The sequence below is a fragment of the Entelurus aequoreus genome, linkage group LG07, assembly GCF_033978785.1.
Source record: "Entelurus aequoreus isolate RoL-2023_Sb linkage group LG07, RoL_Eaeq_v1.1, whole genome shotgun sequence".
NCBI lineage: Eukaryota > Metazoa > Chordata > Actinopteri > Syngnathiformes > Syngnathidae > Entelurus > Entelurus aequoreus.
The window spans coordinates 79,450,097-79,477,659 of NC_084737.1; the positions used below are offsets into that span (position 1 = coordinate 79,450,097).

At 38.0% G+C, this 27,563-nt stretch overlaps 2 protein-coding genes across 4 annotated transcripts in view; both read right to left on the reverse strand.

Moving 5' to 3' along the window:
* Position 1: 1 nt before the first annotated feature.
* arhgef16 (Rho guanine nucleotide exchange factor (GEF) 16) lies at positions 2-20,515 on the reverse strand. Its single transcript, XM_062054588.1, has 15 exons — positions 20,229-20,515; positions 16,611-17,272; positions 14,811-14,862; positions 14,182-14,345; positions 14,054-14,110; positions 10,511-10,671; positions 6,123-6,275; positions 5,927-6,056; positions 5,693-5,767; positions 5,523-5,615; positions 5,261-5,412; positions 3,585-3,773; positions 3,328-3,398; positions 714-818; positions 2-654 (listed from the first exon to the last, which is right to left on the reverse strand). Exons 2-15 carry the CDS (start codon positions 17,175-17,177, stop codon positions 515-517), a joined length of 2,109 nt encoding a protein of 702 aa, XP_061910572.1. The 5' UTR covers positions 17,178-17,272; positions 20,229-20,515; the 3' UTR covers positions 2-514.
* A 2,172-nt stretch (positions 20,516-22,687) lies between these two features.
* espn (espin) overlaps positions 22,688-27,563 on the reverse strand; it is a 98,350-nt gene continuing 93,474 nt past the window's right edge. Inside the window, exon 15 of one of the 3 annotated variants that reach the window (XM_062054592.1) lies at positions 22,688-24,271. In XM_062054592.1, coding sequence (XP_061910576.1) covers positions 24,124-24,271 — 148 coding nt within the window. In that variant the 3' untranslated portion in view covers positions 22,688-24,123. The remainder of the gene's footprint in view (positions 24,272-27,563) is intronic. The other 2 variants (XM_062054591.1, XM_062054593.1) reach the window with 2 other exon arrangements.

The window sequence follows — 27,563 nt, forward strand, 5'->3', positions numbered from 1 at the left end:
GCACACTAGAGTGATTTATTTCCGAGTAAAACGTTAGTAGTTGCAAGAGTGCACATACTTGACATCCATGCTGTTACAACACATGTTCTATTAGACATGCATCACTTATCTTCAAGCTAGAAGATTCAAGTGTAGAAGATGCACTGAAATTTACCTATAAGTACACTAAATTGATTTTTAAATACATGTTTTCTTTACCATAGAAGGCAAAAAGTACAGGTTAATGCTGTACAACGTAAATCACTGATGAACAATCTTGTTGCACACTTGATCTTCATGAATGCAATATTTTTAATCAGTTGGCATGTCCTCCCATATTCATCTTCACATCATTGTCACCTTTGTGGGTCCTGTTCCAGCCCGTGTACAAGGTAAAGTCTGTGTTTGGTGTGGAAGAAGTTCATTTTAGGACATCTTACCTCCCAAAAGTTCTTCTGGATGCAGACTGCCATATCTTTGAATATGATTCCATCCTGGTCTGAATTGTCTTTAGTGTCATCACAATGTCCGACTCTCATACGTTGGACTCTTTGCGGAGACGCTTCATCCTCTGCATGTTGTCCTCGATGGCGGCGGGGTCTGTGATCTCTGTGGCACAGCTAGCAGGAAACCAGCCTCTCTCTCCGTCTCTCATCCTCTCCCCGTAGCACCAGCCTAGTGAGAACAGAGAGTGTTCCAGCATGTGGGGTGTATGATGACCAATGGAGCCTCACCTTCCTCCACTCTTTGGACAATAACAAGCTCCGCCTGCTGCAGTCCAACTTCGTCTGGCTCCTTGGGCATGTAGGCTTTTGTGGCCTCGTACTGCGGGAGGAGACCTGGAGCACACATGATGGATTACGCCTCTCTGCATGTCTTTGCATACTGATCCCACAACAGCGGCTATGTGAACCACTACACTACCAACAGCTGCTTGTGGGGGGTGCTGGAGCCTATCTAAGCTGCATTCAGGCGGAAGGCGGGGTACACCCTGGACAAGTCGCCTCCTCATCACAGGGCCAACACATATAGACAACATTCACACACTAGGGCCAATTTAGTGTTGCCAATCAGCCTATCCCCAGGTGCATGTCTTTGGAGGTGGGAGGAAGCCCACGCAGTCACGGGGAGAACATGCAAACCACACACAGAAAGATCACAAGCCCAGGATCGACCCCAAGACCTTCGTACTGTGAGGCACATGTATTAACCCCTCGTTCCGCCGTGCTGTTTGCTGTCATGAAAGAAAAAGTAGGTATGGTGGATTTTTGTTAGGCCGAAGCCTAAAAATTTGGGACGGATACAAAAGTGAATAAAATGCCATTTAACAATTAACAGCAATAAATATTAAATAAAAGTCATGAATTATATAAATGTTAAGACAAAAATATTTGGGCCAGGAAATTAATAATTGAATACATAATTTACATTTGAGTCCATAATTATATTAATAATTTCTAATTTATTCTCATTTTAATTACCGTATTTTTCCGACAGTTTTTTTCATAGTTTGGCCGGGAGTGCGACTTATACTCAGGAGCGACTTATGTGTGAGATTATTAACACATTAGCGTAAAATATCAAATATTATTTAGCTCATTCACGTAAGAGACTAGACGTATAAGATTTCATGGGATTTAGCGATTAGGAGTGACAGATTGTTTGGTAAACATATAGCATGTTCTATATGTTATAGTTATTTGAATGACTCTTACCATAATATGTTACGTTAACATACCAGGCACGTTCTCAGTTGGTTATTTATGCCTCATATAACGTACACTTATTCAGCCTGTTGTTCACTATTCTTTAGACATTTTAAATTGCCTTTCAATCTTTAAAGTGTCTATTCTTGGTGTTGGGTTTTATCAAATAAATTTCCCCAAAAAATGCGACTTATACTCCAGTGCGACTTATATATGTTTTTTTCCTTCTTTATTGTGCATTTTCGGCCGGTGCGACTTATACTCCGAAAAATACAGTAGGTGTGGTGGATTTTTGTTAGGCCGAGGCCTAAAAACTTGGGACGGATACAAAAGTGAATAAAATGCCATTTAACAATTAACAGCAATAAATATTAAATAAAAGTCATGAATTATATAAATGTTAAGGCAAAAATATTTGGGCCAGAAAATTAATAATTGAATACATAATTTACATTTGAGTCCATAATTATATTAATAATTTATAATTTATTCTCATTTTAATTACCGTATTTTTCGGACAGTTTTTTTCATAGTTTGGCCGGGGGTGCGACTTATACTCAGGAGCGACTTATGTGTGAAATTATTAATACATTACCGTAAAATATCAAATATTATTTAGCTCATTCACGTAAGAGACTAGACGTATAAGATTTAGCGATTAGGAGTGACAGATTGTTTGGTAAACGTATAGCATGTTCTATATGTTATAGTTATTTGAATGACTCTTACCATAATATGTTACGTTAACATACCAGGCACGTTCTCAGTTGGTTATTTATGCCTCATATAACGTACACTTATTCAGCCTGTGGTTCACTATTCTTTATTTATTTTAAATTGCCTTTCAAATGTCTATTCTTGGTGTTGGCTTTTATCAAATAAATGTCCCCAAAAAATACAACTTATACTCCAGTGCGACTTATATATGTTTTTTTCCTTCTTTATTATGCATTTTCGGCTGGTGCGACTTATACTCCGAAAAATACGGTATTTAGCTGTACGGCGTGGTGCGGTTGGGAGAGTGGCCATGCCAGCAACCAGAGGGTTCCTGGTTCGATCCCCAGCTTCTACCAACCACGTCACGTCCGTTGTGTCCTTGAGCAAGACACTTCACCCTTGCTCCTGATGGGTCGTGGTTAGGGCCTTGCATGGCAGCTCCCGCCATCAATGTGTGTGTGAATGTGTGAATGTGGAAATAGTGTCAAAGTGCCTTGAAGGTAGAAAAGTGCTATACAAGTATAACCCATTTACCATTTTGGGGTTTATTTCATTTTGGCGCTTTGATAGCTTAGTCCATAAGGATTTGGGTTTCAGGGCCAGGGGATCCAGTTTTGTGTACCACTGAATAAAAACAATAGCTTGTAGTTGTTGGAGAGATAAACTACAGTGTCAGTTCTAATAAGTGTAAGAATACAACAAAAACTGTCAGCAATCACAAACATCGTATGCATGTTTTGTCTAGGATAGTGCATTCAAAATGTGAGTGTCAAAAGAGCCTCTAGTTTGCTCCAAAACACTATACAAACTAGAATGAATGGAAACAACTGCTAAAAGTGAAAATATGCAGCTCTAAATTGCATGATCAAAAGAGAATATTTAAATGAAATGGATCCTTCTCCACATGATGATGCTCAACACTTACCATCTTTACAAGAGAAAAGTTGCGTCTGCTTGTGTTCTGTCAGAGCGACTATCCAGCGGGCTCGGTCCAACCTTGGTGACAAAAAAAAAATGCACAAGCTTGGTATTTGAACTGTAGACAGCAGGGGGCGCCACATGCACACAAGCTATGCAAATGAATGAAATAATAGCAGCACCACAAAGCTACCTGGCCATTCAATTCTGTACTTAGTCTAATTAGAAGGGTGTTTATTTTCCACTCAAAGTGTGGCGTAGTACCTGGACTCGGCCACCAGGGTGGTGCGCTCTGGTTTGCCTTCGCTGTTCTTGGTCATGAGCAGCTTGAAGGACAGATGCTGGTTGGCACTGTTCTTGCCAGGCGGTGATGTCTGACCGTCTGTTTGCTCGCCCACCTCCACCTCCACGTTCTCCAGAGTGGCGTAGTCCATCACCACGAAGCTCTCCTCGCTGCAGGGACAACATTTGAAGAGTTAACTTGAGCCCAGTGTTGACTTTTTTGACACGCACGTTGTGGGCGGGGACTCCCTTCTTTCTTTTTGCTTTCTGCCTAACTCAAAACAGAAATGTGCAGAATAAAAGAATGCCGAGTATGTGAGGAGCACATCCGTGTTTTTTAACTCTGTCGCCTCAACGTGCTTCTCAGAGTCCACAGGAAATGACCAACAGAAGCCCATCAATTTCCTGATCATTTCTTTGTATGAAATATCAAACTTTGGAGAAGTCTCTTGGGTAGTAAAGCAACGTTCTACTTACTTGTGTGCGTCTTTAACAGCACAACCATCATTGGCATTGCTAATATTATTATTACTATTTAAAACTTTTCTAAAAATGCACTTTTACCACAGAAAATCTGCTATCATGACAAGTTTAAATGTTCCTAATGCATGGGCCCACAGCTGTGAACAATTAAAATCACACGACTTCAAATGAAGTCCTACTGCAATTACTGCACTTGCAGGTGAGTTTGTTTTATTTTAGATTTTAATTATTTCGTGATTTTTTAAAACCTTTTTTTTTTCCTTACCTCAAAACCTTATACTGTACCTTAAAACATTTTAATTTGTTTATCTTCAGAGTTGCAGTGAGGTTAAAAAGTAAGCTATTAGTAGTTTTACAACAGGATTTAGTTTTTATAAATAATGTATTTTATACATTTTTATTAATTTATATCTCTAAAGTTGCAATGGCGTTGAAAAAAGGTAATTCAAATTAATTTTCCAGTAGTTTTAATTTCGTAACATTGTTTACAGTACATATATAAAAATTGTAATTTATTTAATACAGTACTAATGTACTGTACTAAGTTGCAAAGGATTGTAAATAAAAGTTATTTACTGGTTTACAAGTTAAGGTTTATTTTATATTACTATTTTTTAAATGTATTTCAAACAATTTTGTCATATTGTCAATTTGTATTACTGCAATCTCCAATCTATACACCACTACTTTCTCTCCACGCTTTGAACCCTGAACTTTATACAATACTGCAGCTAATTTATGGATTTTTCAGGGTAAACAGGCCGATAAATTGAGGCTTGTTACATTAAATAAAAAAAAACCTCACACGACCCTTTATTCAGCCATCAAGAAAGGTATGAACTCACCCTCATCATGGAGAAGAATCGACAAAATGCACAAGACGTAGCCCCAAAGCCTAAGAAGCTTGACCCAACCATTGAAAAAGGAAAAATCCGACGCACGGAACAAAAAAACACGCTCATGTAAATATTTCATGTTTCAATGAGTACACCTGCAGCTTGTATAAAATGTATACAAATATTAAGGTGCGTTCTACAGCCTGGAAATTTCAGTATACCTATTTTAGTTCTAATTACTTTAAGCTGAATGGATTTACAATTGCAATAGAGATTTAAAACAAGTTATTTCCTGGTTTTGCATGATGCGGTCACCACAAAAAAAAAAGAGGCCTATACCTTTTCTTCTTGGTGACAATGAGGACGTCGTTAAACAGGAACAGGTAGTTGGTCCTGTTGCTGAACGCTTTCCAGATGCTCAGCTCTTCAGCGCCGACGGCCAGCTCGCCGCGTTTCTTCAGCCAGCGTGACGACGACACCAGCGGGAACGGCTGTTAACGACACGCGGGGTCATGTATCTGCGCATGTGCGAGCTTGGTGGTGTTTCAGCCACTTGTTGCCAGGCAGAGTTCTACTGTATCGTAAATAAGCGACACCTGACCTTGATTTTACCAAACTCCATTTGTTTCTGGATGGTGTACATCTGTTCCGTCCTCTCCATCCTCCGAGCGCCGTCGTTACAGCTGCCCACCAACTGTCGAGGTGAGCAGTAACAAAACAGTTAGCACATGTCAGGCTGCAGACTTCCAGCCATTGAGAGCTTCTTGCTACCTTGCTGATGGCGTGCAGCGCCCAGACGGCGGCAAAGTACTCTGCTGCCTTGTCGGGAGTCTTCTGGCAAATAGTCTACAGGGTTAAAAAAAAAAAGAAGAGAGCATGCAGCTTTGTGCTTAAAATGGTATAATGGCACTGCCAGAAGTTGCACATTTTTATCTGTCTTTAAAAGGCTGATTGGATCAAGTGTTATGTTAAAGGTTGCCGTGGTAACGGAGAGGTCAAACTGACATCTAGCAGCAGAGGCAGTCTGGTAACCCGCTGCATGGGGAGGATGAGAAAAGAGATCATAGGCAGGCCTCCGCATTCGCTGCTCCCTTCGATTTGTTTCAGGGTGTCCTTGAACGCACCGTTGCTGGTCCTGGGAGGCAGCAGAGGAGAACAGTTTAGGGCGACGTGTAAGCGCACTTTCAGGCGGCCGACTCACAGGAGCTTCTGCAGCGTCCTCTGCTGGAAGGTCTCGTTGGAGCAGTAGACGATGTAGGGCTCAAAGTGGTGGGCGGCGTGGTTCTGAACAATGTCGCTAATGTCCCGGATCACCGGGTTGTCGGAGTGACGTCGCTCCAGGTCCTCAAAAAAGCTGGAATGAAAGAGAGGGCGGGAGGTTGGTCATGATTAGCTTGGCACAACTGTGGAGGAGTAAGTGTGCAATATTTGTGTGCATATTTCCATCCATTTTCCGCCGCTTTTCCGCTTTGGGGTCGCGGGGGTGCCTATCCCAGCTGCATTTGGGCGGAAGGCTGGGTACACCCTGGACAAGCCGCCACCTCATCACAGGGCCAACACAGACAGATAGACAACATTCACACACTAGGGCCTATTTAGTGTTGCCAATCAACCTATCTATCCCCAGGTGCATGTCTTTGGAGGTGGGAGGAAGCTGGCGTACCCGGAGGGAACCCACGCAGTCACGGGGAGAACATGCAAACTCCACACAGAAAGACCCCGAGCTCGGGGATCGAACCCAGGACTTTCGTATTGTGAGGCACATTCACTAACCCCAGTCCACCGCGCTGCCCTATCTGTCAATATAAAAGTCAAAAATAATATTTGATGTTTTAGCCCTTTTTGTCAAAGAAAACCCAATTTCTTATGAAAAAATGTGCAATATTTACCCAAAGTAGAAGATTGCATATTATTACATGATTATTATTAAATAGGTCAATTATTCATAACACAATTTATTTGTAATAACTATTTGTTTTTGAGCACAGTTAAAAAAAAAAGTCCCACTAAAATTATAAGTGTTAAAAATATTTGTTTTACTTTTTTTCTTTCAACACTTAAATTTTTAGATAAACCAGATCTATCTGTAGTTTTTATACATTTTTTAGTGTTATTTTACTTGTTACTTTTGTCAATTTATTACGGCTAAATGCTGAGGGACTCTAAAGAAGTACAACAATCAGCTATGGCAAGTTGCCATAGGGTTGCGCGATATAAACAATATGAATGATATACATTTTGCCAATCTGTTTTGGGCCTGCGATGAGGTGGCGACTTGTCCAGGGTGCACCCTGCCTACCGCCCGAATGCAGCTGAGATAGGCTCCAGCATCCCCCGCGACCCCGAAAGGGACAAGCGGTAGAAAATGGATGGATGGATGGATACATTTTGCCAACGATTGTGTTTAATACTATCGTTATATTGTAATAATGCATGTTGATGAAACATTCTGGCCGTGTCCTGCAAATTTGACAGCGACGAGCAAACCAAGGTGTACTCAACACAATGTAGCATTCATGCTAGCGGCTAACACCCCTCCAGAGTGCAGCATAGCCACTTTTTAAGTCACTAACACTCGCCTAAATAGCGGCAAATAAACTATATTTCTTACAAGGAGGACAAGGAATAGCTAACCATGCTCTACTACGGAGGATATGCTAACCGCAAGCTGGAGTCTAAAAAAATCAGCATTTTTAAGATCACTACAGCCCCAGTAAAAAGTTGGTATTGGATCAATACCCATATTTCTAGTATCGCCCAGAACTAATCAAGTATCAAACAACAGAAGAGTATGTGCTTCTTACATTTTAACAGAATTGTAGAAACATGTTACAACAGAAATTAACCATGCAGGTATTGACAAAAAATAGCAAGTAGATTAATAATAGTTTTGAGAAAATGATACAACTGGAAATGAGGCAATATGTTACCACATATGACAGCAGCCAAATTAGGAGCCTTTGTAACCAGTTTTGAAATGGTTCTATTGTCATTTATATACAAAATATTATATTTTGATATACATCATTATCGTAGGAGGCTGCAATATACAGTATATCACAAAATAGATTTTAGGCAATATTCCCCATTCCTCCTCTGCTGTGACACGTTATTAACATAGTGATGCCATTCAGCTGACACAATTTAGATAATCTTCCATCCCATTAAAAATACATAGTTGTATTGTGTGCACTTTTAAAGGAGACCTATGATAAATGTAATGTTTTCTGACTTATACAGTAAATGTTACAATGTTGGATACGGTACTCGTGTTAAACAATGCCAAAGCATCAAATCATAAGGTTCATGCATTTTGGCGAGAGCTTGCAAGCAGCTTTGGATGCTTCTGTTCGCGAGGTTTTGCTGTCTGGCTGCATCGTGACATCACAGCAAGGTGGACGTATTTATTCAGGCCTTAAGCCAACCTTTCAGCCAGAGGGGGAAGGAGCTCCTCACCTGCCGCCACAAAAGGCATCTTGCAGACAGGCTCAAAAAACAGGTTATAAATTTGACAGTGGAGCAAATTTACACCAAAAGCATATCCAATACATATTATCTAGTCCACAAGAAAGTGTTTTAAATGTTGACTAAAAGCATAATAGGTCCACTTAAACACTACGGTAATAATGCATGGTTGACCATAATGTATCACAGTGACATAAAACACCCTTTTCATTCTAATACTCAGTACAATGCAACCCGCTGACTAACTGATGTCAACACCGAAACCAAAGATAACCCTTGCTTTTGCTTTTACTTTTACTTCTGACTTGATCCATGGGTGATAAAAGGATTTTGGAACCTACGGCAGTTTGTTGGCATTGATTCCCCCCATATTTTTTTTTACCTCAGACATGAAAAGGTTAATTAAACTTTTAGGAAATGTGAGAAATGGGATAAGTAACACGATTAGATTTTGGGGGTGATTTGGATAATTTGCACTTTACATTTACGTTACGAGGTTGAACTTCTCTTTGTGTGTATGTTGGACGCCCTGATTCCACTCATAAAAACAAAGAGAGTGTAAGACTGACAAGAGGGTTCACTTAGTTTATTCGGCTATAGAACAAACGCACCAAAGTCCTGAGACCGATGCAAAGAGTGAACCCTCCGGCAGGCTGTTTGGAAACAAAACAAATACGCAAGGACATGAAGAGTGTAGTTATCCTTTGATTTTTCTGCGGTGTGTGTTTGTTAGTTAGCAACATAGCTCACAAACGTATAGACAGATTTTGATTAAACTTCCCAGAAATGTCAGAAACTGGATAAGGAAAAAGTCATTAGATGTTTGGTGGGGGGTGTAATGCGGATAACCATCTGGATTCAGGATTTTTTTAAAAAGGATTCTTTACTATTGGGAGATAAGGCTCGCAGAAGTGATTTTCTAGTTTTTTTAAAATATGCTTATATGTATTCGTATGATTTTTTTGATGCAAGAGTCTTGACTGTCAGATCACTGTGAGTCCAAGTCACATTTAACATCACAATTATAAATATCTCTGTGTGGTGTGATTACACTAAAACATTGTTAAAAAGAATATATAAAATGCAAACTAAAGGCATGAGGTGCATTAATTAATATATAAAGAAGCATAAACTGTATGCAATGACTGCCCAGTACAAACTTGCCCAAAGCTTTCGTACGTATACGCAAATCCTTCTTCCAGTGTATAACAATTAAAAAAAAGTGCATTTTGTAGTTTGTGTGGTAGGATCCAGATTAATACTTGCATGCATTTATTTCGAAGCTTACTTTGCACTAAACAGGAAGTCACTGTGTGCATGTTTTAATGCTTTGTAACTAGACAGTAGTTGCTGCTGCTGTTGTTTCATAATGAAGAATTTGGTAATACTACAACAGGTGGACATATTGTAAACGCACCCTAAATTCATAGAAATTATCCCTTTGACGCTCAAATGTTTTTTGATGAGTTGGTCGGCGTAGACGGGTTGTTGACAAAAGTTGAAGCGACTTAAGTGTATTCTACTTTATATAATGTCTTAGCAAGAATACAATGTGTTATAGTTGTTTCTTTTGAAATAAACGCCCATTTCATTCAGTATTTGGTAATCCATCTTATCACCAGCATTGTGAGATCATTCCTAATGAGCATGATAAACATCTGATCAATTCAGAACCACTCCTGCAGGGAAACTATTTGTCAAAAAAAAAAGATCAAGTGACACTCAAGCAGCCACTCAGTAGGGACACAACACACATTCACATGTGCTACAACAACTTGTGTGAATCATTCTCGCACTTCCCGTTGTACTTATAAATTAAGAAAGACATTTACGTAGTTTTTCCTCACTAAATGTAAATATATTCGGACACAGCCTGTAAAGCAATGAGAGCAACACGGTCTACAGAACATTTATCATTTTAAGTCCCCCAAAATACCACACAGAGCAGCAAGGCGGCAGAACCAGTTTGCCAAGCGTGTTTTAACATGTCGACAGAGCCTACAAGATACTTTACACATGCTGAAGGGGAAAATGCTTAAAATCTGAAGCTCGATCTGAAACTGCACTGCCCATGGCAAAAACAGTAGTTACTGTGTATTAGTAGTAGTGTGTTGCTGTGCCCACCGTTTGCTGACTTGGTGGATAACAGAGATGTTGGAGAAGAGGTGATGGTGCTCTGTGGTCGTCATGGTTCTCTTCAGCGCGTCACTCTCCTTAAAATGTCGCACCAGGATGCCCAGACTGTGCAGGTATGAATGCTCTGATGTGATTATTTCAAAGATTGCCTGTCAAAAAAAACAAAAACACGTTTCCACCGAAGCAATGCAGAGAAATCATGCGGGTATAGGATTGGAATCACTGATTTGTGGCAGTGTTTGAGGAAGTTGCACTGCAAAACTCTAATATTTCAAATGAAACTCTCCAGGAGAGAATAGTGACTCGTATCATTGATCAGTCGCAATATGAACAGGAAGTAAAGGCATTGAAGTTATATTATCAGAGCCATGAGGTGACTTGAGACATAAAAGTGGGAAGCAAAGCCTGAATGTGGTTATACTTTTAGGGTGTGGCTTTATTCAGAAACTGTAGTGCAAACAGAGTGGACCTTTGCTATTGACACAACATGCCCTGCCACACTACACATACCAGTCATAACAAAGAGGCTCTGCTTACATTACTTAACATACAAATTGTCCACTATGTCATTATATCCCTTGTTGTTAACCTGAATGCCAACATGACTTGGAATTCGAAAGGGAACTTTAATTATGATGTACAGCTTTCTTGATACCTTCTACATACTGTATCAGTCAATAGTTTAGACACACTTTCCAATGCTATTGGATGAGAAGTTTTCCCAAACTTGTACTGTAGAACAAAAAGGGAGAAAACTGCTTTTTGTTACATGAATCACTTTTCTTTGGACTAATCTACAGAATGACTGTCAGAACTAAAAACACTATAAGAAGTAATCTAGTCTGGGGGTCTTCAACGCGCTAGTCGCTAGTTGGCAACTAGTGCCCCAATCGTTAGCTAGCAACTTAAGCCGCTAATTAGATTATTCCAATTAGCGCTATTTGCGCTAATTAGAGCGCTAATCGCTGGCTATCTTAATGGCTAACATGAATATGATAATATCAATATTTATTCATGATTGTATTCTAAACCTGCAAGGTACAGTGTGTAAGGGTGGTCATGCCACGGCCATTGCTAAACTACACTATAGTGTGAGGAAACACAAAAAAAGGTGGAGTATTATTTTCATCTAGTCGTGGCATGAGCATAATAACAAAGACATGAAAAAAGATGTTGTTTTTATGCAGCGTCTGAGTCGAACAGAGTGTGCAGGTGTTTCTAATGTTGTGACTGGGTGAGAATACACAATGCTCATTAAGTTGTTTTTTTTAATCGGGATTGGAAAAACAAAATAGTGGTGACGACTTCAATATATATTTATACAGTGTTCATTTTCATTAGATTAACAATGATACTTAAAGACAGAATGGGGCATGGTTTCATTTGCAATCTGGGAAGACCTCCAGAAACGACTCAAAAAGGGGTTATAAAAGTGACTTTGGAGAAAAATGTATACCAAAGCATAGCCAATACGTTAAATGTACACCACAAGAAAGTGTTTTAAATGTATATTATAATCATTATAGCTGGCCTTTAATTTGTATTTAAATATATTGAAATTTGTGGAAAGATTGCAGGGGGAATTTAAAAAATATATATATTTAAAAAAGTCTAATCAGCCAAAAATTTCACAAAAACCCTTGCAGTATCTTTGCGGACCTCCTGGGGGTTGCGGACCGCCTGCTGAAGACCTCTGGTCAAGTCTGAAAATATTTTTAAATATTGTTAAATTTTTCATGATTGTGTCTTAAAGGCCTACTGAAATGAATTTTTTTTAATTTAAACGGGGATAGCAGATCTATTCTACGTGTCATACTTGATAATTTCGCGATATTGCCATATTTTTGCTGAAAGGATTTAGTAAAGAGCATCGACGATAAAGTTCGCAACTTTTGGTCACTGATATAAAAGCCTTGCCTGTACCGGAAGTAGCGTGACGTAGTCAGTTGAACATTTCCACCAAAGTTCCCTATTGTTTACAGTGATGGCGGCCAGAAGGGAAAGCGATTCGGACCGAGAAAGCGACGATTTCCCCATTAATTTGAGCGAGGATGAAAGATTTGTGGATGAGTAAAGTGCAAGTGAAGGACTAGTGGGGAGTGGAAGCGATTCAGATAGGGAAGATGCTGTGAGAGGCGGGTGGGACCTGATATTCAGCTGGGAATGACTACAACAGTAAATAAACACAAGACATATTACAGTATACTCTATTAGCCACAACACAACCAGGCTTATATTTAATATGCCACAAATTAATCCCGCATAACAAACACCTAGGTGTTTGTTATGCTAGCTCCTAGCTCCCGTCCATATAACCCGCCAATACAATTCAAACACATGCACAACACACACAATCACTCAGCCCAAAGGACCGTTCACCTAACCCAAGGTTCATAAAGCTTATATATTTACCCAAAGTTACGTACGTGAAACGCACGTACGGGCAAGCGATCAAATGTTTGGAAGCGCAGCTGCGTACTCACGGTAGCACGTCTGCGTCTGTGTATACAAATAAAAGTAATCCTGGTAAGAGTCTGTGTTGTCCCAGTTCTCTACAGGCGTCTGTGTATCGAAGTCAAAGTCCTCCTGGTAAGAGTCTCTGTTGTGCGAGTTCTTCGATCTTGACTGCATCTTTCGGGAATGTAAACAATGAAACACCGGCTGTGTTGTGTTGCTGACTTCCCTCACAAAATACTCCGCTTCGCACCGACAACTTTCTTATTTGCTTGCTCAGCTTCTTTCTCCATAATGCAATGAACAAATTGCAACAGATTCACCAACACAGATGTCCAGAATACTGTGGAATTATGAAATGAAAACAGAGCTATTTTGTGTTGGCTTCAATGGGGTACCGATACTTCTGTTTCACTGGCTACGTCACGCGCATACGTCATCATCCAAAGGCGTTTTCAACCGGAAGTTTAGCGGGAAATTTAAATTGCACTTTATAAATTAACCCGGCCGTATTGGCATGTGTTGCAATGTTAAGATTTCATCATTGATATATAAACTATCAGACTGCGTGGTCGGTAGTAGTGGCTTTCAGTAGGCCTTTAAGTCCCACTAGAATTGCTTTGTGTTTGTATAGATTTGTATGAATGTTGTCTTTTAGTGGCATGTGTGCCACCCGTGTTGCCAGCAAGGATTACGCCTCCAAACAAGCAAACCAGTAGCATAATCTGATCCTTCCAGTTTCGATAGTTAGCCTAATTGATCCTATGGGGCCACCATACTTAAAGCTTGGGTTGAGCAATGCGTAAAAGAGCCAAAACAAGCCGCAGTTGGCACATGTGACAAGTCATATGACATCAGTTTGTCATGCATGCCTCTGTCATTTATTTACACACCTAATGACAGGTTCTCCTAAATGAGAAGGAAAGGTAAAGAGAATAAGCTTGTTGAACTTATGACCACCTAAACCTTTACTATTACTCCTGCTATATTTTACATGTCATGCCTGCATACTGCAACATGGCTAAACCTTGTTAATAATTATTTAAATATCAGCACACAAAGAGACAAGCTGCTTACCTCTTGCCGCTTTCTCTCTTGAGGTGAGATCCTGCTCAGTATATCGTTGTCCTTCACCTTTATGACGACAAGGAGCATACAAACGGATTGACAATCAAGCAGAGGAGGAGCACAGCTCTCTGACTTACCTGCGGCAGCTGGCTCCAGGTGAGCTGCGCCGGCCGGTAGCTCTTCACCACGATGTTCTGGTCCTCCACGGGAGGTTCCACCACCACAAAGTCATCCAGAAGTTCATCCTGGTTAGTGGAGTGCAAACCTCGCTCTCGGATCTCCTGGTAGAGGCACGGCGTTGCTGGAGAGCAAATCCACAAATTTATCATTTTAGGGAAAATTCTAAGCAATTCTGGACTTCAAGCTGATATTCAATTTCTAAAAAAAATAAGAGCAGAGAATAACTCTACATCTGCATATCAAACACAATACTAAATGCTAAATAAATAATTTCAAGACAGCTTCTTGTTCCAGTTAACATACATTGACAAGCGCAGTAAGCCAAAACAGTCCAACAGGAGGACGAGCTGTTCCTGAAGGACACTACAATTCAATAATCATGACTCAACAATGCCACATTCAGCATGTGGAGCCCAAACCAGACTGTGGCGTATAGGCTTTAATTCCCGCTCGCTCAGCACTCTTCATTGTCAAGAAGTTGTACAACACACTGACCTAAAACGGCCACCAAAACACACTCTGATGATTTGTAGCGGTTGTAGTGTTTTGGACACTTTTAGGGAAGTGAGGAGAGACACAGTCGTACCGTCTTTAAATGATCCTCGGTGGGTACGGTTCCTCCTTCTCCCCAGGGTTCGCTGGAAAGACGACAACATGACAGTTTGTCATTGAGGAATTCACATCACAAGTGTCCGGGGTATGGAAAATTTGAAACAGTTGCAGAGACACAGCATCATACAAACATGACTAACAGAGAATATAATGGAGGTTGTCTTAGACATAATGAGCTTTCTTGTTTAATCTAGACTATAATGACAATATATCGCTGTAACATCAACTACAATGACTGGCACCCAGTCTAACTGGGATAGACTCCAGCTTACCCGTTAGCCTGAATAAAAGATTTGTGTGTATTTGCCCCTTTGTTTGTTAGCAAGCAGGCTACGTCCTGGTTAAGGGGCGACAAACAAAGTTTAAGAATAGAGACTTAAAGTTTGTAAATAAAACTCTGTTATGACATCTTTATCTAAATCCTTACCAACATATATTGGGTTCTTTTTTGCGTAATCCTAATAAGTGCGTCTGCCCGACTATAAGAACAACAAAGCTAGTAGTGCCTTCAGACTTTAATACAATACGGTAGGGGTCTCTAACCTGGATTACAAAAAGAGATACTTTTACAAAATGAAAACGGCCAAGATCTACTCATTTTTGTAACGTTGCATTCATAGCTTGTTTTAACCCAAAATAAATTTCCGGCACCTTGGTATCGATACCAGTACTCAATGGTATCAATTTCCGGTACGTTTCATAAAACAAAAATTCAATATTCAACACTGAGCTGATACAGTACATTGTTTTCTTACACTTCTTAATCTCAATTGAAAGTATTATATTATAGAATTTGCTTTTATTTGCAATTCCCAGAAGTCAAATGGCAGTATTGTATGGACTACGGTGTGTTGCCTTGGCCAGGCAGTAGTCTTTGCAATTTTAGTTAAATGTGACAATCTTTAGTTTTTCCGAGCCATATGAAGTGTTTATACTGTAAATATTAGCATGTATTTTAGTTTTAGTATTGATTAACAAATATAGAGGTGTTGGAATTGCCATGTAAAATAGCTAATGCTAATTGATAGCATGTCTTTAGCATAGCCAACGTAAATTAAAATCGAGCTAGCGCATCTTTAAAAGTGGAGCCTTAATGTACTTTCCGAGTGCCTTCTTCTTGCTTTGTTGGCATGGAAAATTTGAACATTACTTTAAGACAATCTGGTTGAGTCTGCTCGGAGTACCTGAATGCTTGTTTCTCCGGCGTGTACTTAAACCGGTGCTAAGTCTGCAATGATACCTTTTGTTGTGACGTGACGTCACAAACAGTATCGAAACATGGTACCATTCGATTTGACGTGATTCAGTACTGATGTAATTCGTTCAGTACATATAAAAGTACCGAATTCAGTAGCCATCCTTACATTTTGTATTTAAAAAAAAATCAACAAAACATTCCGTTTATCAGCTTCTTGTATTTCAGTATGTATTTAGTTCTAGTGCAGTTTTTTCCAATCACTATTAGAGCAACTTTGACAAAAAATAATTATTTTGTGCTTTATACGACGGGCAACATTTAAATTGTACTTACAGTAAATTAGGAAGCAGATCTCCACTCAAACAGTTCGGTCATTATCTGTGCTATTTTGTGGTAATTTGGTATTAAATAGAGGTATCATGTTGGAATTAAACACACGTACATATACTGAGAGTATAAGCAAACATTATTTTACCCTTTGGTGAGCTACTCAAAATCAGTTAGGTGGAGACCCCTGCAGTACAGGATGACTTTATTTACATGTTGGCCCATAAAAATGAATAAATAAAGCCCTACCTTCCTTCCAGGACTGCGAGTCGGACCTGGACTGGACGCTCTTCCCTCTTTAAGAGGTTGTAGTGTGTTTGCAGCCATTTTCCCTCTTGCCATGGCCTCAATGTCCAGGCTGGTAACAGCCGCTCTGTACGACTTGTTCCTGCCGTTCCTCCTCAACGAAAAACCGTCTCCATCGCTGTCATAGTCCTCCCAGGTCACGTTGGAACCCTGCGTTGAGTGACGAGTACGTGCTCCATTGCTGGATTTCTCCAGTCCCATGGGGAAGGTCACCACAGTGGTGTGGTGGCGATTCTTGGTTCGGCTCGTCGTGGCGAGGTTCTTGGGGATGAGCTGCTCGGTGCCGAGCTTCAGCGCCGCTGCACTTTGTGTGCTCAAAATCAAGCGCTGCGGCACCACGAGCCTGTCCGTTTTGTCATCTTGTATTGGGGTTGCTTTGGGCTGGAAAGCGGGCGAGCTTTGTGACTGGCAGCAATCATCGCCGGGCTCGGATATGTGGAGCACCGTGGAAAACTCGCTCCCTTGAATTACACGGGTCTGGTCGCCCGCACAGTGGTCTGTGTGAGACATGGTGTCCTGCCGCTGTCAGCTTGGGCACTGTGGTCTTCTTCAGCACATTAGACGACTGTTCAGATAGCAGTTTTGCAGATGTTCACTAGAAGGGACTACATGAGCAAAGAGGGAATGAGTTAGAGCAGGGGTAGGGAACCTATGGCTCTCGAGCCAGATGTGGCTCTTTTGATGACTGCATCTGGCTCTCAGATCAATCTTAGCTGACATTGCTTAACACGATAAGTAATGAATAATTCCGCTGGTAATCACAGTGTTAAAAATAACATTCAAAATATAAAACATTCTCATGCATTTCAATCCATTCATCCGTTTTGTACCGCACCTGTTCAAGAAGTCGTATTAATGGTAAGAAGTATTTTATTTATTATTGGTTAGCTTCAGAATAACAGTGTTATTAAAAAGAATAAGAGACTTATTATACTCTAAAAATGTTGGTCTTACTTAAAAATGCCCGCATTTAGTTGTATTCAGTATTAAAAAATATTATATGGCTCTCACGGAAATACATTTTAAAATATTTGGCTTTCATGGCTCTCTCAGCCAAAAAGGTTCCCGACCCCTGAGTTAGAGCGTATGAACTCATGAGTCACTTTTTTCTAGCAAACGCGTAAACACAAACTCCTATAACACACTACAGGTCAGTTCATTGTGACGCACATGCATTTCTGTGCTACCTTTGACCTGCCCTGTGGTATAGAAAGCAAGTAAACAGGTGGGTGGGAGTCTTTTACTCATTAAAAAAGTCATTTTCAAACATTTTGAGTTGAGTTGAGTTTATTTGGAACATGCATGCATACAACATGATACATCACAATTTCCAGTTTCTCTTTTCAACATGTTCGAAAAGGAGTAGGAAGAAGCAGCTTATTTAATCCTACCCCTTTTCTTTTACGTAACAGTTGCTAAAACTTACTGTTCTCAATTTATTCACAATATACTCCATAAGTAATCACAATAAAAAATAAATAAATAATACTCGGTGGAGTAAGTTGCATTTCATATGGTGAGATGAGTAAGATTATTTTTAAAATGAACGGATGGATGGATGAAATAAATTCAGAATGTTTATCATGGTTCTTCTTCTTTGTACTTTGTAAACACTTTAAGTTTGAAGAGTGTCTTAAAGTGCATCATATTAGTACATTTTTTGATTGCTTTGCTTAATCCAGGGGTGTCCAAAGTGCGGCCCGGGGGCCATTTGCAGCCCGCAGGTCATTTTTTAACGGCCCCACGACACATTCTAAAAATACGATAAAAAAACCCAAACAAACGTGGTATAAAAGAGCAAACAGGTGAAATGTAACAAGAAAATGTTGCAATGTTTACTCTAATTACACAAAGCTGCCATGTAGGCTGTTTCTTTCTTTAAAAAAATAATATTTAATCAAAATCAACGTCATTATGAATTATTGACCTATTCAAGGCTCCAATTACGTCACATTAAATATTCCACTTTGAGATATTCTTTGGGGAAAATGTTGCATATTTTGTGTTTGCCATATAAAAAACTGAGCTGTTGTTTTTTAAAAGAAGGGCCTAAAATGAACAAACAAAAAACATAAACAACAATAAAACTTAGAATTGACGGACAGATCTGAAGCTGATCTCGAGATTATTGTGCTAAAAGTAATCAGTAAAAAAAAAAAAGTATAATTTATTTTTTAACACTAATGAGTAGGACCCTTTTGGATACCCAATAATTTTAGTGGGGTTTTTTTTGTGTGTGTGTCATTGCTCAAAAAATGTCAATGTTGTTATGAGTTATGGTCCTTTTTAAGGCTCCAATTATTTTATAATCTCAAATATTCTACTTTAAAATTTAATTGGGGGAAAATATTGCATAATTGGTGGGTTTTTTTCCATAAAAAACCTGGGTTTTCTTTGACCAAAAGGGCATACAACTTAAATGTTTAAAAACGTTTTTTTGACAGATAGACCTAATGTTGATCTAGAGATTTAAACTTTGAATAATAATAATAATAATAATAATAATAATAATAATAATAATAAATAATGACACATTTTTAATATTTTTTTGACCAAAACTCTTTGGGTTCACCGGGATCAAGCCTGAGTGGCGGCCTAAATGTATATTTTTTTATACATTTATCTGTCTATCTGTGTTGGCCCTGCGATGACGTGGCGACTTGTCCAGGGTGTACCCCGCCTTACGCCCGATTGTAGCTGAGATAGGCTCCAGCACCCCCCGCGACCCCGAAGGGAAAAAGCGGTAGAAGATGGATGGATGGATGGATGGAAGTATTGGTTTTTAAAATAAAAAAATATCAAAATGGCCCCCGCTTGCTTTGATTTTTCAGTGTGTGGCCCTCAGTGGAAAAAGTTTGGACACCCCTGGCTTAATCCATTCCATAATTTAATTCCACATACAGATATACTGAAGGTCTTAAGTGTTGTACGTGCATACAAATGTTTTAAATTACATTTTTCTCTAAGATTATATTTCTCCTCTTTTTTGAAAATAATTGTTGTATACTATTGGGTAGCAGATTATAGTTTGCTTTGTGTATAATTTTAGCTGTTTGCAAATTCACTATGTCGTGGAATTTCAGTATTTTTGATTCAATAAATAAAGAGTTTGTATGTTCTCTATATCCAACATTATGTATTATTCTAACTAATTTTGAGATGACATATGGCCTTACATATTCCTACAAACATTTGAAATGGGACTTTACATATAGGCAAGGACAAGTTTGTTTTTATAACTATGAGGGCGGAGAATTGAAGAGAAAAAGAGCTAGCTAAAGATCCAGGGTTAGCTTTCTTCTTCAATGTATGTGACATTTGAATCTGTTCAAGCCCCTTTGCAAACGCTTTTACACATTTTACACTCCAATGCAGAGATTTTTATGAGCTAGTTTTAACTCTTCGAGAGAGGCGGATTAGGGTGGGAAAAGAAAAGAAAGGAAGAAAGGAAGAAAGAAAGAAAAGCCTGCCTCAACATTCCCATGGTCGTTCATGGCGAGGTGACGCGAAGTAAAAGCAAAACACAAGTCAGGTAAAAAAAAAAACCCATAGCCGTCTTACCTGAGTGAGGTGAACTTTTCAACGTGCAAATGTGCAAAAGGCAAAAGCGAGCTTGTTGTCCACACAGCTCCGTCATTCGTGTCACATATTTCGAGTATTCTGCGCGAACAGTCACTTCCTACTTTGGTGGCTGCCGGGTGACGTCATCAAGACAGGTGAGCGCCGATCAGTAACGGAGAAAGAAGCAAACTAGTGAACTAAGTCGTCTTCTTTTTTTAAAATAGCTTTACGAGAGTTGGACAAAGTGCCCGTTTAATTTATTTTCAAATTGTTTCAACGTTTATATTTACATGACTTATTTTCCCAAATGAATAACTTTTACTGTGTTTACACTTTGAATCTTCCTTGAGTCTTTGGGCCCTGCAACTTGTAAAACAGCTCGTTGTTGCACCCTAGCGACCAATAGCTGGTGTTACAACACTTTACATAAAAGCACCCATCAAACTGTATTATATTTTTGGAGACCAGGGCCCAGGGGTCCCAAAACTACGGCCCACGGGCCGGATCCGGCCCAAGAAAAAAAATGTTTTTATATATATATATATTTTTTTTTTTATTTTAATTTTTTTTTCTCTATTTTTTTAATTTTTTATTTATTTTATTTTATTTATTTATTTTTTTTAAAATTTGTCCTTCCTAATCCATTTTCTACTGCTTGTTACTCTCGGTGTCTCCTAGCCACTCAGGCAAATCATATTGTCTAAAAATGCATTTTCCCATCGATAACGTGATATCATCACGCTCACGCCACAGTGTCGGGCGAGCGTGCGGCAAGTGTGCCCTTGTTCAGTCAATTAGCGCTCGAGGAATCTTGATACATCCATCCATCCATCCATTTTCTACCACTTGTCCCTTTCGGGGTCGCTGGAGCCTATCTCAGCTGCATTCGGACAGAAGGCGGGGTACACCCTGGACAAGTCGCCACCTCATCACAGGGCCAATCTTGATACATATATATATATATATATATATATATATATATATATATATATATATATATATATATATATATATATATATATATGACTGCATTCCACAACCTAAATGTGGCTGCGCATGCTATCCACTACTGTGGGATGATGGGTAATGTAGTTCTTATGTTACCTAGCTCATAACATCACAATATATGTCTGCCTTAGGCCAGCTAGAAGGCCTTACTGACAAGAACTCGTGATTTGAATGGGTATCGCAACTGTCTGTCTAATCTATGTCCCCGTTCACTTTCTGTGCATTGTTGATTCTGAAGGCCTCGGGCAGATTTTGTACAGCATGGCAACATAAGCTAGCTGAATTCTGATTGGATAAAAAACTCAATAACCTAAAAACAACAGCGCTGGAAGGAGCATAATATGACATGAAGAGAATATGAATACTTTTAGATATTTAGGGGAAGTAAATTAAAAATTACTTTTATCTTTAATTATGATCATGATTTCTGGTTATGTTAGGCCAGTAGAGAAGGCCTTGCTGGCCCTGACGGTCCACCACTGCGTGAAAATAATTTATCGTGGTCATGCAATAAACTATAGGGATTTTTTACAATCAATTTTTCATTCGAGTACAGTAGTGCCTCAATTTAAGAGCTTAATTGTTTCTGTGCGCTTAAACCATTACACTTGTACTGTATCTCAAATCAACTAACCCAATTGAAATGAATTGAAATCAATTTATTTTGTGCTTGCCCCTCCAAAACAGCACCATTTAACATATAACATGCCGTTTAGAAAGAAAAACAAACTTTTAGATCAGAAATATTGTATGAAAAACAATATATTAGAATGTACTACTAACAACTACACGCGGTTTCATAATGTAATGCTATAATAATGTAGAGCATTGACCTTGGAGAGCTTCTCGTCGGTAACACCATCAGCAGCTTCTCAATATTTTCATGGATAAGTGTCGATGTTTTGGTTGCAATTTTAACATCCTTGGCTGGCATTAGACTTATTCTGCTTCAGTATGGTGCAGACTAGCAATACGCTCAAATTGCTTCACCAACTTGGCTATCATGTTTTTGATGATGTATTTCTTTAATTCAATGATTAACATCCACTTCTTCTCAGAACTGTCCTTTACACTCACTTTGTTACTTATCATGGTTGTAAAAACAAAGTTATGCGCAGCTTTAGCTATCAACTAATGCTGGCAAGTAAGACCAGATGTTTTGGGCTGATCCTTGTGCCATTTGCTTCACCAACTATTGGACAGCTGTTATCTCAAAACACTCTTAAGTTGAGGTACCACTGTACAAGTTTAGGTACATTACTCAGGGAAAAGAAATCAATCAAAATATATCCAAAGTAAGTGTTTTTAAGTATTTTGTAAAATAATACATTTTAGTGTAAATAGTAGCAGGTGACAACAGGTTTTTCAGATGCACATTTTTTTAAATTGTATTTATTTTTTACTCTGTAATGGATTGAATATAAAATATAGCAAGTGCAATATGTTAAATATGACATTTTCAGGTAAAGGTACAATTAAAAAATGTAATAGCAAATAAAATAAAATATACAAGAACTACTCAATTACAGAAACACAAATAAACCATTTGGAATAGCATGTACTGCAAGTTCATGGTAAATGTCACAAGGATCAAACTGTACTCAGGAATTTAAGAATGAATTATTGTCAAGTAAACCGTGGTCAATTGAATCATTAAATGTATGTCCTGCCTGTTAAATAGTATTTAGTAAAGTAATAATATTAGACAAGTGTGCTCACAATAAATACCCATTCTAATCAGTTTGGTTATTACGATTTATTTCCTTTCATTTTTAACAGTCTGAAAACAAAATGATGCTTGAATTAGCCAACGTTCTATTCAATCAAGGCTGAGATGCAGTACGCAAACAATGGAATAATCATATTTATATAGGGTGACTATGTACAAAGTGTATATGTATAGAAAAATCAAATGGCAATGACGTTTACATCATTTTCAATTTCAACATCATATGGCATCCGATGAAAGCAAATCATTATTTCCAATGGACTCCCCTCGACGACGAGATCTGTTGTCGCTGACGACATTATTGTATCTTCATAACATTCTGTACATCTGACATATAGCAGTAAACATTTGTGACATTTTGAAAAAGAAAAACATCAAGAAATTCTTGCACTTTTGCATTTCTCTGCTTGATTTGTTTTGTTTTTCTTACAGAATATCTGGGTCAGGCAAATAGTTTATACAGTATACGCTTGATACACATTATACAACATTCATGACCACAGTATAGATTAACACATATTGATAAATTCATTACGAACGATGGGACATTTTAATTTTTCCATCGCTGATTAAGAACATTTTGATTTGCTAATAATGTGGACATTGATTTTCGGCAAAGTGAATAAACATATTGCTTTATAAGATAACTATGGCAGAAATGTGAAGAATGCACATTTTTGAGCTTTACACAAAAGGGTGGCGATGATAGGAGATTTGTTTAGTATAGAAAAAGAAACCTACTAACTTACCATTGTTTGCATAACCGTGATCGTGGCTACTGTACAAAACAAATATAACAGCTCTTTGCCTAATTTCCGTGGCAACAATGCTCACAAATAGCCCCTTTTACTTGTCACCCACTGTCCGTATAAGTACAACTACAAGTATCGGAATTAAGGACACATGCAGTTAAAAGAAGTGGTCTTACGTAAAGGGCAACCAGTGCATGCCAAAGCTACACTATTGTTTGTTTCTCCATGAGACTTTGAAAATGAGCCACCACCATGGAGGCGGCAACCCCAGCAAGGTCCTGTGTGAATGGAGGCTGGGAATAAGTATCGAGGAGGGAGGAGCAATCAGTGAAGGCCATGAGTGTGGAGTATATGAGAGGATGTTGTGATGGGCGGCAGCAGAGGAGGAGGAGTATGGAAGGCCGGGTCACTGTTTGGCTATGTCCCCTTTCTTCAGGATGATCTGTCGCTGCCAGGGGGCCAGCTTGGTCTCATCGTAGCCCAGGGTTCTTAATCGGTCTTGCTCTGTCTTCTCCTCCATCTCTTTGACCTGTTTGGCCTTCTCCTCCGCTTTTCTGGATGTGTTCGGAAATGTAAAAAAATACTGTTAAGTATAAGCTTATGTAACAATTAATTTAAAATGCCTTTTATGTACAGTGAAATTAATATAAATAAAATAACAATAGAGAAATAAAAAAAATTGCAATATCTATCTTTTTTATTAGGGATGTTCCAATTAGGGATTAATGCTGCCGATTCTGATACCAACCATCCATGAGTGAGATCGACAGATACCAATACCGATCACATGTATTAACTGTACTTTTTTCGATGTATTTATGGTAAGTGCTATTGACAGCTTAACAATATGAACATAATATTAAAACTAGTTCCGTATTCTTTTTTATCAAATTAAATTGTGTGAGCAAAACAAAGTCAATAATACACAAGATGGTCAGATGGTTAATGTATGAATTATTGTTATTATTATTATCTATTTTTTCAATTATTTATTTTTTGTTATTTTCATTTATTTTCATTTTGGATTTTCTCGAGTTCATGTAAGCGTCTCTCAATGGATGTGTGAATGTGAATGTGAGTGGGACTGGGGAGGGGGAGGGGGGGTTATTTGGTTTTGTTTGGTTGTATTTGCTTTGTCTTGTATGTTTTGTTTTTCCTCTGTTTGTTATATGTCTTCGCTGGTGTTATTTTTGGAAAATAATAAATAATAAAAAAAATACATAAATTAAAAAAATATATATATAATAACAAAAATAATAACAATAATAACAATAATAATAATACACAATAATTAAATAAAATCAAAACTACTATATATTACTATATTAAATCATTTTTGCCTGTGTCCGATGAATTATTACCTAAATTTGTAAACATAACAAAAAAATGATTTTAAGAAAATAGAAAATATTAATTACTAGCGATGTTTCAATCAGGGATTAATGCTGCCGATTCTGATACCGACCATCCATGAGTGAGATCGGCAGATACCAATACCGATCACATGTATTAACTGTACTTTTTTTGATGTATTTATGGTAAGTGCTATTGACAGCTTAACAATATGAACATAATATTAAAACTAGTTCCGTATTCTTTTTTATCAAATTAAATTGTGTGAGCAAAACAAAGTCAATAATACACAAGATGGTCAGATGGTTAATGTATGAATTATTGTTATTATTATTATCTATTTTTTCAATTATTTATTTTTTGTTATTTTCATTTATTTTCATTTTGGATTTTCTCGAGTTCATGTAAGCGTCTCTCAATGGATGTGTGAATGTGAATGTGAGTGGGACTGGGGAGGGGGAGGGGGGGTTATTTGGTTTTGTTTGGTTGTATTTGCTTTGTCTTGTATGTTTTGTTTTTCCTCTGTTTGTTATATGTCTTCGCTGGTGTTATTTTTGGAAAATAATAAATAATAAAAAAATACATAAATTAAAAAAACATATATATAATAACAAAAATAATAACAATAATAACAATAATAATAATACACAATAACTAAATAAAATCAAAACTACTATATATTACTATATTAAATCATTTTTGCCTATGTCCGATGAATTATTACCTAAATTTGTAAACATAACAAAAAAATGATTTTAAGAAAATAGAAAATATTAATTACTAGCGATGTTTCAATCAGGGATTAATGCTGCCGATTCTGATACCGACCATCCATGAGTGAGATCGGCAGATACCAATACCGATCACATGTATTAACTGTACTTTTTTTGATGTATTTATGGTAAGTGCTATTGACAGCTTAACACTATGAACATAATATCAAAACTAGTTCTATATTCTTTTTTATCAAATTAAATTGTGTGAGCAAAACAAAGTCAATAATACACAATAACTAAATAAAATCAAAAACTACTATATATTATTCTATTAAATTTTTTTTGCCTGTGTCCGATTAATTATTACCTAAATTTGTAAACATAACAAAAAAAATATTTTTAGAAAATCGAATCTACCTAATCACTCTAATATCAATCATATACTAATATTACCTTTACTGTCGACACCACCCATTAATGATTTGATCCACCCTTGTTAGTGCAGACACATCAACACTTAAGAGCTGTTAATTGATCCTCTCTCTAGACTCTTATTAATCTACTTTTTAATTTCTTCTTACTCTCTGCTGTAACGCGGTTCCATTGACACTTTTTAAACTAGACTATGGGAATATTTCTTGGTGTTTTTTTTCCACATATTTGTTCATGAAAATCAACCGATACTGATCGGTGGCCAATCAATTGGCACATTCCAATTTATCACAGAATTTGCAATAAACTACACATACTGCACTACCTTTTCTGTCATTAACTCACACAACAGTAATCATTGTTTTTTAGTATTTTGTATTATTTCCTGTCCAGCGCTGTTATTTTTTTTCACTTCCTCTTTGCCTCAGTTTACCACCATTCCTCTGGTGTAAGCGCTGGCTTCCTGGATGCTTCATGGATCATTTTGCTTTGTATGTCAATGTGTTGCTTTGCGTTTTGCGCTTACTATGTCTGTTTGAGCCTTGTGCACTTCCCTGCTGCACATGTTTGTTTTTGTCATAAAAAACATTTTACCTGCGCTACGCCTGCCGTCTCTGCATCCTGGCGTCACAACAAACCGTGACACGAAATGAAAAATGTTTGCACATGTATATAGTCAGAACAATGCATTTTCCTTATCTGATTGAACTTTTTGTACATTTTATCTTTATTATTCTATTTTTTTTTTTTTTAATACCCCCATTCCTCTGGTGTAAACGCTGGCTTCCTCACCTGTCCATGATTGGCAATCAGGACACACCTGTCGCTGGTTGCCAGTCAGGATGCTTCATGGATGATTTTGCTTTGTATGTCAATGTGTTGCTTTGTGTTTTGTGCTTCCTATGTCTGTTTGAGCCTTGTGCACTTCCCTGCTGCACGTGCTTGTTTTTGTCCTTAAAAAAACATTTTACCCGCACTACGCCTGCCGTCTCTGCATCCTGGCGTTACTACGAACACAGCCGTGACACAAAACGAAAAATGTTCCGCATGTCAGAACAAAACATTTTCTTTATCTAATTGAACTTTTTGTACATTTTATCTTTATTATTATTATAATTTTTTTTTTTTACCACCTGGCAATCAGGACACACCTGTCCCTGGTTGCCAATCAGGATGCTTCATGGATGATCAGAACAATGCATTTTCTCTATCTAATTGAACTTTTTGTACATTCTATCTTTATTAGTCTATTATTCTTTTTTATTGCATGTCTGCACCAGAGAATACGCTGCTTTTGATTTATTTGTACAGTTGCAAAAAAATGCATTCATAATGTTTACTAATA